General features: G+C 44.5%; 1 protein-coding gene across 9 annotated transcripts in view; it reads left to right on the top strand.

Moving 5' to 3' along the window:
* The window catches only part of PRR5L (proline rich 5 like), a 77,641-nt gene that overhangs the window by 25,241 nt on the left and 38,103 nt on the right, over nt 1–14,297 (top strand). For all 9 annotated transcript variants that reach the window (XM_077929077.1, XM_077929073.1, XM_028727804.2 and 6 more), the window contains 3 exons: nt 4,805–5,076; nt 7,635–7,715; nt 12,345–12,393. In XM_077929077.1, coding sequence (XP_077785203.1) covers nt 4,907–5,076; nt 7,635–7,715; nt 12,345–12,393 — 300 coding nt within the window. In that variant the 5' untranslated portion in view covers nt 4,805–4,906. The remainder of the gene's footprint in view (nt 1–4,804; nt 5,077–7,634; nt 7,716–12,344; nt 12,394–14,297) is intronic.

The following is a 14,297-nucleotide window of genomic DNA, read 5'->3' as shown; positions in this document are numbered from 1 at the left end:
GCTGTTTTGCATCTGGCCCATATCACAGCAACTGTCTCCCTCAATTCTAGCTTTGTCTGTTCAGGGAAGGGAGGCTCCCATTTGTCATGTCATACCAAGCACCGTAATCCCCCACCCCCTCACCAGGAAGCTAGCTTGGCTATATCAGGAATTAGAAAGCTTGGGTAGCTTTTAACACTTGCTGGATCCAGGGATTAGAGGGGTCTGGCATACAGTTTAACATCCCAAACTCATAATAGTATTATAGTATGTCAGCTCCTTAGCGACAGAGACCTATCAACCCATTCTTCTTTGGCGATCACTCGTAGCCAAGTAAGATTGTCTTCCATGAACATGTGGATCCAGAATTGGCCTCCACAGTCACTTACAGAGTCACTGTCCTTCCACAGTAGGGACTTAGGTTTCTGGGTGTGAGTTGATCATGGTGAGGGTTTGCCAAACATGCCTTCCTCTTAGCACGTTTTCCCCATTCGTCCTGAGTTCAAGTGTCTTCAAAGTCCATGACACTTTTGGTAAAGGCTGTTCTCCAATTGTTGATATTTATACTACATTTTTAAAGGCTTGCCTTGAGAGAGTCTTTGAACCTCTTTTGGAGTTTGGAATAGAGTAGTTGCTTTGGAAGACGATAATCAGGCATTTGAACAAGCAGACCAGTCCGATGAAGTTGATGTTGAAGAATCATTGCTTCGACACCGGTGATCTTTGCTTCTTCCTTTACACTGGCATTTGTTTGCCTGTCTTCTCATGTGATATGTACATTTTTTCAGAGACACCGTTGATGGAATCTTTTGAGGAGCTGACATTTATAAGTAGTCCATGTTTCACAAGTGTACAGTAAGGTTGGTAGTACAACAGCTTTGTAAACAAGCATTTTGGTTTCCCTGTGAATGTCCCCATCCTCAAACAGTCTGCACTTCAGTTGGGAGAAAGCTGCACTCGCTGAGCTCAGGCAATACTGGATTTTGGCATCAATGTCTGCCCTTGTGGAAAGATAACCAGAAATAAACCAGTAACGTATAATATATGAATATGCTTTTTGCATAATAATGAAAAAGGTAGTCAAACCACTAACAGGACCTGAAAATTTGTGCATGTTTTTCAAAACACCCAACCCAGGAAGTGGAGCTATTCATAGTTGGGTGGTAGTGAGGAAGAACTTTCACTCTCTCACCTAGTTCCTCAGGACTTAGATGAATTCTTAAGAAATGGCTTCCCTTGCAGTGAGGATCATCCTTGCATTGTACGGTTGCAACATGTCTGGAGGCCTTCTTACAGGCTTCTGTACTGCAGCAGGATCCTAATTTGCTCACAGGCCAGCCCCTTTTATCAGACTGGAGTCAGCACAAAATTGGGTGCTGGTGAAAGGAGAAGAAGGAATTCAAACAAAGAAAGCTAGGCAACACCTACCACAGATATTTATTCCTGCACAATACTGGTACCTTTTAAAGTTGCATAAGGCATAAGCAGTCCTGTGAGAAGCATCTTCTCTTTCTCCCCTTCTGCTCTGGGTACTCATGCAAAAGGGGTTGCATGGGTTCACATCCCCTCCATGCACTGGCTGCACAACCCACTGAATCCTTGTGGGCAGTGCAAAAGCTTGTGCGGTTTGAATGTACTGAATTGTACAGAGAATACTGTGCAAACCCTCATCCCATGGTTTTTGTATCATCTCTGGTGTCTGGTTGGACAACATGAGTGAATGGATTGGAAAGCTGGTCTGTTACAATTTAATTACTGTCAGAGCTGGCTCCAGGTCCCAGCTCACAGAGGACCAACGCTAGCCGGTAGTAATGTACAAAAGTCTTTATTGAAGTACAGTTTCCATTTTTAATCCGCAGCGCCCAGCTCTACGTCTTAGAGGCTAGACCGGCGAAGCTCCATCTGAGTCTCCACCCCCTGTACACCAGCTTAAGACTCTAACCTTACTCCACCTCTTTCGTCTCTCCTTTCTCCTCTGGGTCCTTCTGCCCCCCGGGGTCTCCTCCTTTTTGGACTCTTCTGACGCTGACGCTGACCCCCCTGACTCCTCCCCCTCCTTTCGGCAGGCTTTGGGACCTGGCTCCCTATCAGGGCTGCCAACTGCGCCACCCTCCTGTACATTTGAACTTGGCGCGCGCGCCCAGCGTTCAACCTTCCTCTTGACCGTTTCCTCGCTCTCCGATGGAGGCGTGGCCAATCCTGACTCCTCTCCTCCCGCTGGCGGTGAGCCTCCTGATCCCGATACCTGGGACTCCTCCCCCCTACTGCGCTCTGGTGGGGAAGCTGGTCCTGATTTCCAACTGCTGCTCTCCGAGTCCCCCCTGGCCCCCTCTTCCTGGGGTGTCCCCCTAGGCACCCCCCTTGCTCTGACCATGGGAGCCCCTTTCTGTGAATCTTCCGATTCGCTGGAAAGACTCAGAGACCTCGGACCGCTGTCATCGCTAACATTTCCTTCGGATTCCTCCCCCTCGCTCTCTATTTCCTCCCTTTCCTGTGCCTCTGCTCCTGAGCCCCTGACATACTTCTGGTTCTTTTGCTTTAGCTGTGTCCTCCTCCTTTTCCTCCTCTTGCTGTGATGGGCTAGCTAGCTGGTCAAGGTTGCTGCCTCTGTGACTAACAGCCTTTAGGCTCCACTGCTTTCATTAGTGCCATTGTGGTTGCAGGAAGCCGAATGAGGGAACATTTGAAAAGAGCAGTGATGGAAATCCTAAAATGTGTGTGTATTTTAAAGAATGCTGATTTATTTTTCTTTTGTCCCCTCCCCCCTTTTTGCAGCAAACAGTTACATGCATACTGCTCTGTGTTTTGTTTATATACTGTAAATTTCTGATAGCTGGAATCCCCAGCAGATTCCCGAAAACCCTATTCGGGATTTCCAACCCCTAGTATAATAATATATTGCAGGGCATGTGGAAATGGCATGGCCAGCAAATGACTAAGAGCTGCCTTGGTAGACAGAGCAGCATTCAGAAGGAAATCTGGGAACTTGGGATGAGAGAAACCCCATACTGTGAAGGGGAAATGCTGGTGCCATTTGCGTGTGGGAAACACAGCTTTGTGGGGCTTGGTCTGTGGTAGGTGCTTCAGAGTGGATCTGAAGTATTCTGCAAATGTATCCAAGCTAAATATAAGCTAAACCTAGTGGATTTCAGTGGCTGGTGTGTCATCTCTGTGGTCTGAAAAAGGGTTTACCTTTTTTTATTATTGCCGTCATGACTGAACTTTGTGGATGCTCACAAACAAGCACCTGTCAGCTAGCTTTTATCTGGTGTGAGCTTCAATCCAATGGCATTTTTACACATGCACCCACAAATGGTAAAAGGGTGTGCATCTTTAGTAACACTGGCTGGAGTGAAGAAGGCAGCATTATGTTCCTAAAATTAGGAACATAGGAAATTGCTGTATACTGAGTCAGAGCAGTGGTCCATCTCTGACTGGCAGCCTCTCCAGGGTTTCAGAGGGCATTCCAAGTCCTGCCTGGAAATGTCACTGGGAATTAAACCTGGGACCTTCTGCATGCAAACAGAGTTGGAAGAGCCCCCAAGAGTCATCTAGTCCAGCCCCATGCAATGCAGGAATCTTTTGCCCAACATGGGTCTCGAACCCATGACCTTGAGATTAAGAGTCTTGTTGTAAACATAACTTAAATGTGAAATGATGACCCGTCTCCTTTCACATGCTCAGCCTAGAGAAGCTGATCAGAAGCAGACAATTTTTAGCATGCCTGGGTTGGACTCAAAGGTTGGTTGTGCACGAGAGTGGCTGTTCCTGCAGCCAATGTCTCTCAATTCCTTCTTGACTTCTTTACTCTCCCAAAGGTTCTTTGGGGGATTGTGTGACCCTCAAAACAGCTTTGGTTATATTCCAGGGACTGCAGCGTCAGGAGAAGAGATCTCTCTCGAAACTGGGCAGACATCTCTTGTGAAACTGAAATATACTGGGAGTCGAGAGTGGATTTCATGCTCTTTATTCAGCTAATAGTGGTGAGGAGGAATGGAAATTCCCCCAGAATGTCTGCTTTATATACATTATTTACACAATGGGCCCCACGTGATTGGCTAATTCCAGGATTCACCTGTAGGCCAATCAGGTTGCGGATTCACTTCCACCTGGAGCTGAATTGGGTGGCTCCTGTGGACCAATCAGACTGCTGCATTCTGGATCCTATTGTTCTAGGACCAATCAGACTGCTGCCTTTTGGATCCTATTCAACTCAGTACATAACAGAAAGCAATGTACGATGAATCCTTTTTTCTTTTTTTAAAGAAGAAAACTGCCTTATGCTGAATCAGACCATTGCCCATCTCGTTTAGTATTGTCTACATGGACTGGCAGCTGTTCTCCAGGGTTTCAAACAGGCGTCTCTCCTAGCCCTGTGTGGAGATGCCTGGGATTGAACCTGGGACCTTCTGAATGCAAAGTAGATGCTCTGCAGCTCAGCTACAGCCTTTCTCCAAAGATTATATAGTTCTGTGTCTGGAATTCCCCATCCTCCATCCCTTTTCTATTTGTTTTTTTTTATATAATATTTTTTTGATGGTACATTACAAACTTTAGTTTCTGAGGGGGTTTCTGTTTTTTAGAGTACTCTGAATCCTTCAGTATTAGTGTCTAAAACCAAAACCTCTCAATAAAACTGAAATTTCCCCGTAGAATGGGTTTTATTATTTCTTTTAGCATGACCCTTCATGAACTCTGCAGCTAGCACAGCAGTGCTGATACAGACTCTCTGGTCCCCCCGTCCCCGTTGTGCTACCAAGAGATGCTTTGGGAGTGAGTGTCATTCTGTAACATTCCACCCATTCCTTTTTTTTTCTTGCTACAGGTTGAATTTTGCTTTTGAAAGGTGGGGGGAAAGGCATTATCTCTGGCATTTTCTATTGCCCCCCACCACAAGCCGCTTCCTGGATCCTTTCCACCTGAACTTATGACCAAGGATTCCACCATAGCCCCAGCTCTCGCTTTCCAGTTCCAGAAGATGGGCTCATTCCGGAGGCCCCGGCCACGTTTCATGAGCTCCCCGGTACTGACCGATTTGCCACGGTTCCTGGCAGCTCGGCAGTCTCTGCAGCTTAGCTCCAACTCTGCCTGGAACAGGTGAGCAGCACGCTTTTCACTCAGAAAAGCTGCCTTTGCATAGCTTAATTGAATTTAATTGAGTAAATGTGTGTACAGTATGTGGGAGAGGCTCCATTATATTCCATCATGCATCAGCAACTTGCCTACACAGGCATTCCCCCCCCCCCACCTCAATGTAGCAAGTGCATTAAAACTAGATGAATGAATTTGTGTAATGCCTCTATTTTTGTGTGTTTGATGGCATCTAGTTCTGTTTCCCCAATCAACCTTTTAAGCAATGGTAAGCAGTAGAAACTATCCATACTAGGGAGTCTTCACCGGTAGGTATGGTACATATTTTCAGAGTGCATAATTTTATATTTGTTTTTTACAGAAATTGTAAAAAGCATTCAAAACCATATGTATCTATCCTGCCTCTTGGTGCATCTGTAACAACAACAACAACAATATTTTATTATTTATACCCCGCCCATCTTTCTGGGTTTCCCCAGCCACTCTGGGCGGCTTCCAACAGAATATCAAAATACAATAGTCTATTAAACATTAAAAGCTTCCCTAAATAGGGCTACCTTCAGATGTCTTCTAAAAGTCTGCTTGTTTTTCTCTTTGACATCTGGTGGCAGGGCGTTCCACAGGCGGGTGCCACTACCGAGAAGGCCCCCTACTTGGTTTCTTGTAACTTGGCTTCTTGCAGCGAAGGAACCACCAGAAGGCCCTCGGCACTGGACCTCAGTGTCCAGGCAGAATGATGGGGGTGGAGACGCTCCTTCAGGTATGCTGGGCTGAGGCTGTTTAGGGCTTTAAAGGTCAGCACCAACACTTTGAATTGTGCTCAGAAATGTAATCTCAAACCATAGCTTTCAATTCTGGTTTGCAGGGCGAGTGCAAACCATAGCTTGCTGATTTAAATGTTAAGACGGTGGTATGTTTTAAACTGGAAGTTAGGAAAAGAATCTGAGCGCTAGCTTGGCAGGAATGCAAGAGCCCAAGGCTCCGTTGTATAATGTCAGACAAGGTTTGATGTTGCAGCTTCTGACATTAGATCAGGAGCCAAAAGCCCATCCCTAATCTGATGCTTGCTGTTTTCTGTAGAATACACCAACTGCAGTGACTGACTCCAGTCACATTTTACTCTCAAAACTGTGCTGTGGAATTTCTTTGCTAACAGCATTGTTCCGCATGATAGAGGGGTAACTTTGTACAAGCAGATGCCCACACAGCTGAATTGAGTCTATTTCCAAATTCAGTGAAGACTCTTGTTCCCTTGACTATGCTGGTCTGTTTTCCCCTACCTTTCCTGGATAATACCCTTGATGGAATAGGGGTCCTTGGTTCTTTGCTGTGATGGACCACCTAGTAACACAGGTAGGAAATCTACAGTACTTGATCCCTTTCCCCCCTTGTTGGGGGAGTCCCGCCTGGTGACTGGGAGTGGCCGCCGGGACCACATAACACCGGTTCTGAGAGATCTGCATTGGCTCCCAGTACGTTTCTGAGCACAATTCAAAGTGTTGGTGCTGACCTTTAAAGCCCTAAACGGCCTCGGTCCTGTATACCCGAAGGAGCGTCTCCACCCCCATCGTTCAGCCCGGACACTGAGATCCAGTGCCGAGGGCCTTCTGGCGGTTCCCTCATTGTGAGAAGTGAGGTTCCAGGGAACCAGACAGAGGGCCTTCTCGGTAGTGGCGCCCGCCCTGTGGAACGCCCTCCCATCAGATGTCAAAGAGATAAACAGCTACCTGACATTCAGAAGACATCTGAAGGCAGCCCTGTTCAGGGAAGTTTTTAATATTTAACGCTGTACTGTTTTTAACACTTGATTGGGAGCCGCCCAGAGTTGCTGGGGAAACTCAGCCAGATGGGCAGGGTATAAATAATAAATTATTATATTATTATTATAGTTAGTACAAGCCTGTGAAACACAGTCAATTTTCTTAAATGTCTAGCCATCCATTATATCTCTACGCCCATATTTCCAAGAGTAAATGGGAATACAAGATGGCATTTTTTTTAGTGTGTTTTTGTTGCTGAACAAGATGATGCAGCGGTCATGAAAAATGGCACTGAAAATGACCTGTGCCACTGGCTACTTGCCATGATGGCTATGCTCTACCTCCGCTATGTCAGAGGCAGGGAAACACAAGTGGAAAGAGTGTTTTTGCACTCTGGTGGTCCTGCTTGTGGGCTTCCAAAAGGCATCTTTTTGGTCACCATGAGGATGCTGGACTAGAAGGTTCTTTGGCCAGCAGAGCTCTTGTTAGGTGGCAGTAGTTTAATAGCAGTAGCTTAGTGTGGGTCTAATAACTTCTGCTTGTTGGTGAGTGAGCGGGTATTAGTCCCTTGGTGTGTATAAACTGTGTTTTCTGCTCTGTTACTTATTGGCAGCCATTGGCAAAGAACTCTGATGATTCCAGGGAGAGGGGGGAAAAAGCAGAAGCAATTTAAGGACAATTAATCTACTTCTCTGCTTACTGATATATTTACATGGCTCCTGACTGCTGTTTCATTGCTCCGTGTAAATCATACTGATGCAAGTTATTTATGGCTGCCCTAACTGTCTTGCTTCTATTTGGCAGTGTTCAAACAGCAGTGATCAATGTGTTCAAAGGGGGAGGCTTGCAAAACAATGAACTCTACATCCTCAATGAAAATGTAAGGTATGTTGCTCTGACTCTGTTGTATGGAATTGCCTGCCTGATGCAGAACAGGTGGCGCAACTGAGACCTGTGTGTATATGACCATGGCAGTTGGTTGGTTTACGAGATTCACAGCCTGCCTTTTTTATTTTTATTGGCAGCGATGCAGTAACTGTTGCTTGAAGCTTTTCTTATATATCAACACAGAAATGCACTAAGCAGTAGCGGGTGGAGTGGTGGTGCTCTCTCCTGACAGCTGAGTTACTGCTTACCAGGAACGAGAGAGGCGAGGCACTGGGGAGGTTGACATGGTGCAAACATAGTGTTGGGAGCACAGGATTGGCTGTCTCCCTCTTCTTATTGATGACCACCAGTGACTCAGCTGTTGGGGGTTAGGTGAGCACTGCCCACCCCAACACATCATCTTCTACTGGCACTAAGCATAAAGCTCATCATGTACAAAATGATTCTACATGGGGAAAGTGAGTGCTGGATCAGACCCATATGCCAATAGATGACATCAGGCTCTTAATAGGCTGCTTTGATTTCCACTGTACCCCAATCACACACTCACCAAATTATTGAACTCTCTGTGGAGCTAGGAAGCTGATAGTATTGCAGATGTTTTAGTTGACTAATAGCAACTACTCTGTACACGGTCAGAGATATTGTTATGCATAGTTATATTTGCAGGATCCAGAGCAGAGATCCCCAAAATTAGGGAATTTCCACATACCTATTATTTTTTAAGGTATGGTTGTTATTGAGCTCTTTTCTCCTCCTCTTGCTGCTTCAGGAATGAGTGAGCGCGGGTTTTTTTGTGGTTTGATTAAATAATCTTGAACCTTGGGTTGCTGCCTATTCTTCAGTCACAGTGATTCGTGGAGGTATATTTCAAAAGGTGAAATCAGATTTCTGCTTTGATGGTTGGCTTCTAGCGGCACTGGATGCTTGCGGTTTGGGTTCTAACAGGTGAAATTAATGGTTTGGCACTGAATTGTGTGTGTGTGTGTGTTATAGGCATGGCACCTGGGCAACAGCTGTATGGGGGCTCCGACCTCCAACATCTTGACATATATTTCATTGTTCATTAATTTCTGAGTATCTCAGTCCACTGGTGAAAGCTGGGATACTTGCAGTGTGAAAGACAGACTAGTTACTTGCGTGCTAAGTTCATTTAAACAAAAGCCCTCATCAGACAATTATGCTAAAAGATTAATTTCCTAGAATAAGACTCTACAAAGTGAGCACTGGGTAGAGTTTGTTTCATTTCCCAGACTTGGGTTTTTCTCTTTGCAGTGCCAGCAATCATGGCTTTTAAAATACTACTCTTAACCTTGAGTAACCATAAAGAATGACCTCCTTGTCTTTTCTCATCCTTCAATGTCCTCTCCCCACCCGCCTCTATGAACTTAGTTTGAACGTCGTCAACACAGAGGAAGCCAAGCTGTTTTGACAAAAGGTTATCAGTGTTTTGAGTGCCACTGTTTTGGGGATGAAACTGCTGAGGTTACGCAAAGTTATGTAGGAACAGTTTTAACATTCTCCATGGCAGTATAAAAGCCTTTTTGTACTCGTCTTCTTTTTTTCAATATTCTACTTGAAAACAAATCTATAAGGCATGAAATTCCTCCCACAAGGTTTGATTTAAAAATGAAGGCTCCTTAAAATTCTGTTCACTGATTTTTATATCATCGGAGTAAGACGATTGCTTCTGCATGCTTTGACAAATTACTTTATAAGTTGCCTCTAGAATCTGATTCCTCCCTCCCCTGTCACCCATCAAACTGTTTTCTTAATGCATTCTCCAAATTTAACCTTAGAAAGATAGGTTGTCCTTTAAATTGTGGGGGGAAAGGTAGTACAATTGATCTTGCTTTATGGATTGACAGTATTACTATTATCCTCATCTTCATCATTTATTAGAATTATATAGCCACCCCTCAATAAATATTCTCTGGGTGGCTTGCAAAAAATAAAATCACAGTAATATATAGAAATGACAGTAATCATAAGGGAAGAAATGGCATTAAATAATTTACAGCCAGGATTTAAAATGCACTTGAAAAACCTGGGTGAATAAAGATATATTTACCTGGCACTGAAAAGGCCATCTGGATGATGCTGAAAGACCCTTTCTGGGTAGGCTATTCAACAGCAGAGACACTATATTGAAAAGGCTCCCCAATGTCATGGACTGGTTGGACGCAGAGGAATAACAAAGTAAATTGGAAAATTGGTAGATACTGCAGTTTCCTTTGGACAATATGTGGTTGCTTTCTGCTTTCCCCCTCTCATAACATTCTGTGACTTTTAAATTTATTTGTGGTCTGCAAATGGTAAATTATATCCATATTTTGGAAGTTAGGAATGGTGGTCATGCATTTTATTAAGCAGGTTGGCTTGTAGCAAGAACACAAATAGTAAGTGTACTGGAGTGGTGGGGTTGGAGAGAAGGCTGGAAGATGTCAGTCAATAATATGATGGAGAGAATGGCCTTTTTTCATCTTCATCTCACATGCCCAGATAAGAACTCTGTTGGCAAACTAGTTTGCCCAGTGATTAGGATGATTAAAAAAAAGCAAGGACCAGTGACCAGTGAGAAAAGGGTTGACAGATCGCACCAAAACACCCTTGCATCTCTTTTGTGGATCAACTACAGTGGTGCCTCGCAAGACGAAATTGATTCGTTCTGCGAGTTTTTTCGTCTAGCGAATTTTTCGTCTTGCGAATCACGAATTCCCATAGGAATGCATTGAAAATCAATTAATGCGTTCCTATGGTCAAAAAAGGTCCAAACAAAGCCAAATTTGGTACAACAAGAGTTTATTAAATGCTCTTTAAAGTCACACATACTGTAAAGAGCATTTCAAAAATTGAAGGAACAATAATTTAAGTTTCTAAACATGACAGAAAAACATTTAAAAATCAACAAAGTGTACAGTACATTTTCTAAGACTCTGGGGGACAACTCGAAGAAGGTTCCTCTTCCACTCTTTGCTTCTTGCTGAAGAACCTGTCCATGGTCTGCTGCTTCATCCGCCTTTTCAGCACCTCCCTGAAAGGCGACATGACCCTCGTATCAAAAGTGTTCACAAGGTCATGTGCCACGTGCTTGTCAGGGTGGTGCCGCTGTGCAAAAGCCTGCACATCCTTCCACTTCAGGCAAACGTCCCTCAGTTCTTTGGAGGACAGCTGTTCCTCAGTTGCTTCCTCCTCTTCCAGCGAGGCCTGCTCCTGCGCAGCCTCTGCCTGCAGTTCGACCAGCTCCTGGGTGGTCAGCTCGTGGTCGTGCTCCTCCACCAGCTCGCTGATGTCCTCCTCTGTGACCTCCAGGCCCATGGTCCTCCCCAAGGCAACAATGTCCTGCACCACTGTTGACTCTGGTGCATCAGAGTCACTTGGTGCCACACAGTCCGGCCACAGGCTGCGCCAAGCGCAATTCAAATTTCTCTGGCTGATCCCGTCCCAGGCCCTGGTGATCATCTTCAAGCAGGTGACGATGTTGAAGTGGTCCTTCCAGAATTCCCGCAGGGTGATGGTGGTGCAATCAGTCACCTCGAAGCATCGCCTGAAAAGCTCCCCCAGCCCCTCCCCAACTGTTGCAAACCCCTCCCCAACTGTTCCCCCAGCCCCTCCCCAACTGTTGCAAACCCCTCCCCAACTGTTCCCCCAGCCACCCACCACACAGAAATTCAAATCCAGAATTTTTTTAAAAAAACAGCAGAGTGGCCCAATGGTCACAGAAAACCATAAAAATGCAGAAAAAACCACACAAGCTTCCAGATTCTTGCAAACCCCTCCCCAACTGTTCCCCCAGCCACCCAGCACACAGAAATTCAAACCCAGATTTTTTTAAAAAAAAACACAGCAGAGTGCCCCAATGGTCACAAAAAATCATAAAAATGCAGGAAAAAAACACACAAGCTTCCAGATTCTTGCAAACCCCTCCCCAACACCAAGTCCTTGAATTCCAAACACCCCAACCCAAAATCCAAAACCCCTCAAAAAAGTTTTAAAAGCTTAACTTACCAAATGGCTGCAAAAGAAGTTTTGGAAAAGCTTCAAAAATCACCAAAGTCTTTAAAAACCTCAAAAAAGGCTACTATGTACACTGCGTTCTATGAGTTGCTCCTCGAAGTCAAGTCGCAACTGTATTAATGGTGTTAAGAAAAAGGAAACAAACTTGCAAGACGTTTTCGTCTTGCAAAGCAAGCCCATAGGGAAATTCGTCTTGCGAAGCAGCTCATAAAACGGAAAACCCTTTCGTCTAGCGAGTTTTCCGTCTTGCGAGGCATTCGTCTTGCGGGGCACCACTGTACATCAAAAGAAAACACTGTGACCCATAAAGAGAAAAGTGATTTAGGACAGCAGGTCTTCCCTTCCTCCCTCTGTGTGTGGGTGTGTACATCGAGCTAGTTTGCAGCTGCGTAGTACTCATATCCCAACAAACTGTTCTGGGTTTTGGTCAGTGGCCATATCAGAGGCACATGGGAAACAGGAAAGAATTTAAAACAAAAAGAATGCTTCAAGATGGTTTGCAGTCCTTATTGGTACACCTGTGTTTTATAGAGTTGATTTTTATTGAATGGGCTCTGGGAAATCTGCCTGTAAAACATTTTTTATAACATGTGATCCATTCCTTTTCAGGCGATTGTTGAAGAGTGAACTTGGATCCTTCATCACAGACTATTTCCAGGTAACATCTGTTTCTTAAGTGGACAGTTAAAGCTTTCCAAAGTTGTTTTTGTCTTATCTTTTGGCTTGTTCTTATGATGCTTGCTTTGGCTTTTCCTGTCCTGTAAAGAAAATGGGATGGATTCATTTTCATGAGTAGGTTTTGCATACTCTTGCCTCTTCCAAGCAAAATCTTGGATCTTGGACAAAGGGTTGCATAGTTTGTATGAACAACATTGCTTTCATGGTAATAATCACTGAAATAAGAGTGGACAACTCTATTTCAGTTTGCCAGGAGATACACAATGGCAGAGTCACAGTTTTTATTTAATTAGCTAACAAGGAGGCCTCACGAAGGGCTGGTTGTAATATTTTAATATCCACAAGCAATTTCCCCCCTTTTCTTTATGTATTTCAGGGCGAAGTCCTGGCACTAAAAATCAGTGTCTGGAGTAAAACTTTGTTTAAATTGGCTGGTGACCCATCCCAGTCACTGCTAATCCACACTGGGTGTAGTACACTTAGAAAGACCAGTTGCATCAAAGCAACAATGGTAGCTCAAAGGAAATGGCCCATTCCACAAAAGAAATTACTTTGGGATGTTCCTAATTCCCCATTCCTGGTGCTTCTTGTCAAGTGGGTCTAGGTGCTGCTCTAGAGGTGCTCGTTGTGGGTCTGTGCTATGATGACAACACTTACCCCTATGCAAGAGCTATGCAGTGGTGAGATGATATGCTATTCAAGTAGAAATTGGTAGCATTAATGTGTGGGATGGAAATGAGATAAGTGGTCAACCCACATATCCCTGGTATTCCGTTGTGTGAGCACACATTCTGTGTCTTGCTTTGAAATGGTGAATGGAAATGTTAACAAGGCTTTCCAGAAATTCTGAAACTTGCCCGGCAGCAATCATTCACATACTGGAGGGGAAATGATGCATTAGTCAAAGTGAGATACTATAGCAGGTGGATCACCTTTAATCACAAGTTGGGGGCTTTCACCTGCAGTTCACATTGGTTCAGTCTAGGGATTCAGGGATGAACAGCTCCTAGCCACAGGCTTATGGGCCCTTCTTGTGTGTAGGAGAGGAGGAGATTAGAAGCTTCTGCTTCTGGCTACCAGCAAATCATAGTTAGCTGTTAATGTTTCGATGCAACAAATTTCCAAACTATGGTTTGATCCTGGTGGGTCATCCTGGTTTGTGGTAAGGAAAGAAGCGAGTGCATAGACCTTAGTCTCCCTGGTGCCCATTCCCGATTCTCCAAACCATGGGTTTATCATGTGAGTAACAAACTTTACGATGCAGTCTTAAACACACTAGGGAATAAGCTGCACTGAACACAGTAAGCATGCAAAGAATTTCACTGAGTTCTGTTGCCCTTTCTGCAAGTGTAAAGTAATTGAATCCAAAGAGATGCCTGTTGCTCCTGGTTTCACAGTTGCACACTGTGCTGCACATTATTACGATTGTTGAAGGAAATGAGGTTTCACCAATGCCATCGTCAGTAAAAATGTGATGCATGGGAGCAATACATGCATTTTTAAAACAGCCGTGTACATGCATCAGGAAGATCTGGGCCAAGTGGATTTCTCAGAAACCCAATATGGATGTCTAAAGATGCTTGAGCATGCCTATTCTATGTTGAAATGTTTGCTGCATAGTGGTAACACACATGCTTCCTGCAGCCATCATAATGTCACCAGTAGCTCCGTTGAGACAGGGCTTCTCATAGCAACATGATTTCATTGTGCCGTATTTCTCTCCCGGTCAAAAAGAGAGGAATGAAAAGCTATAAAAAAATCCGAACTTGCCAAAACTGCCTGTATGTGTGCCAGCACTATAAAAATAACTGGATGTGATCGTTTCCTGTAGATATTTTATTGCATGCCATTTTGTAGTACAAATTTGCAATGGCAATCCTCAAG

Source organism: Podarcis muralis, chromosome 1 (genome assembly GCF_964188315.1).
Source record: "Podarcis muralis chromosome 1, rPodMur119.hap1.1, whole genome shotgun sequence".
NCBI lineage: Eukaryota > Metazoa > Chordata > Lepidosauria > Squamata > Lacertidae > Podarcis > Podarcis muralis.
Note: the sequence above shows the minus strand (reverse complement) of the source record. Positions and strands in the feature narration are given on the sequence as shown.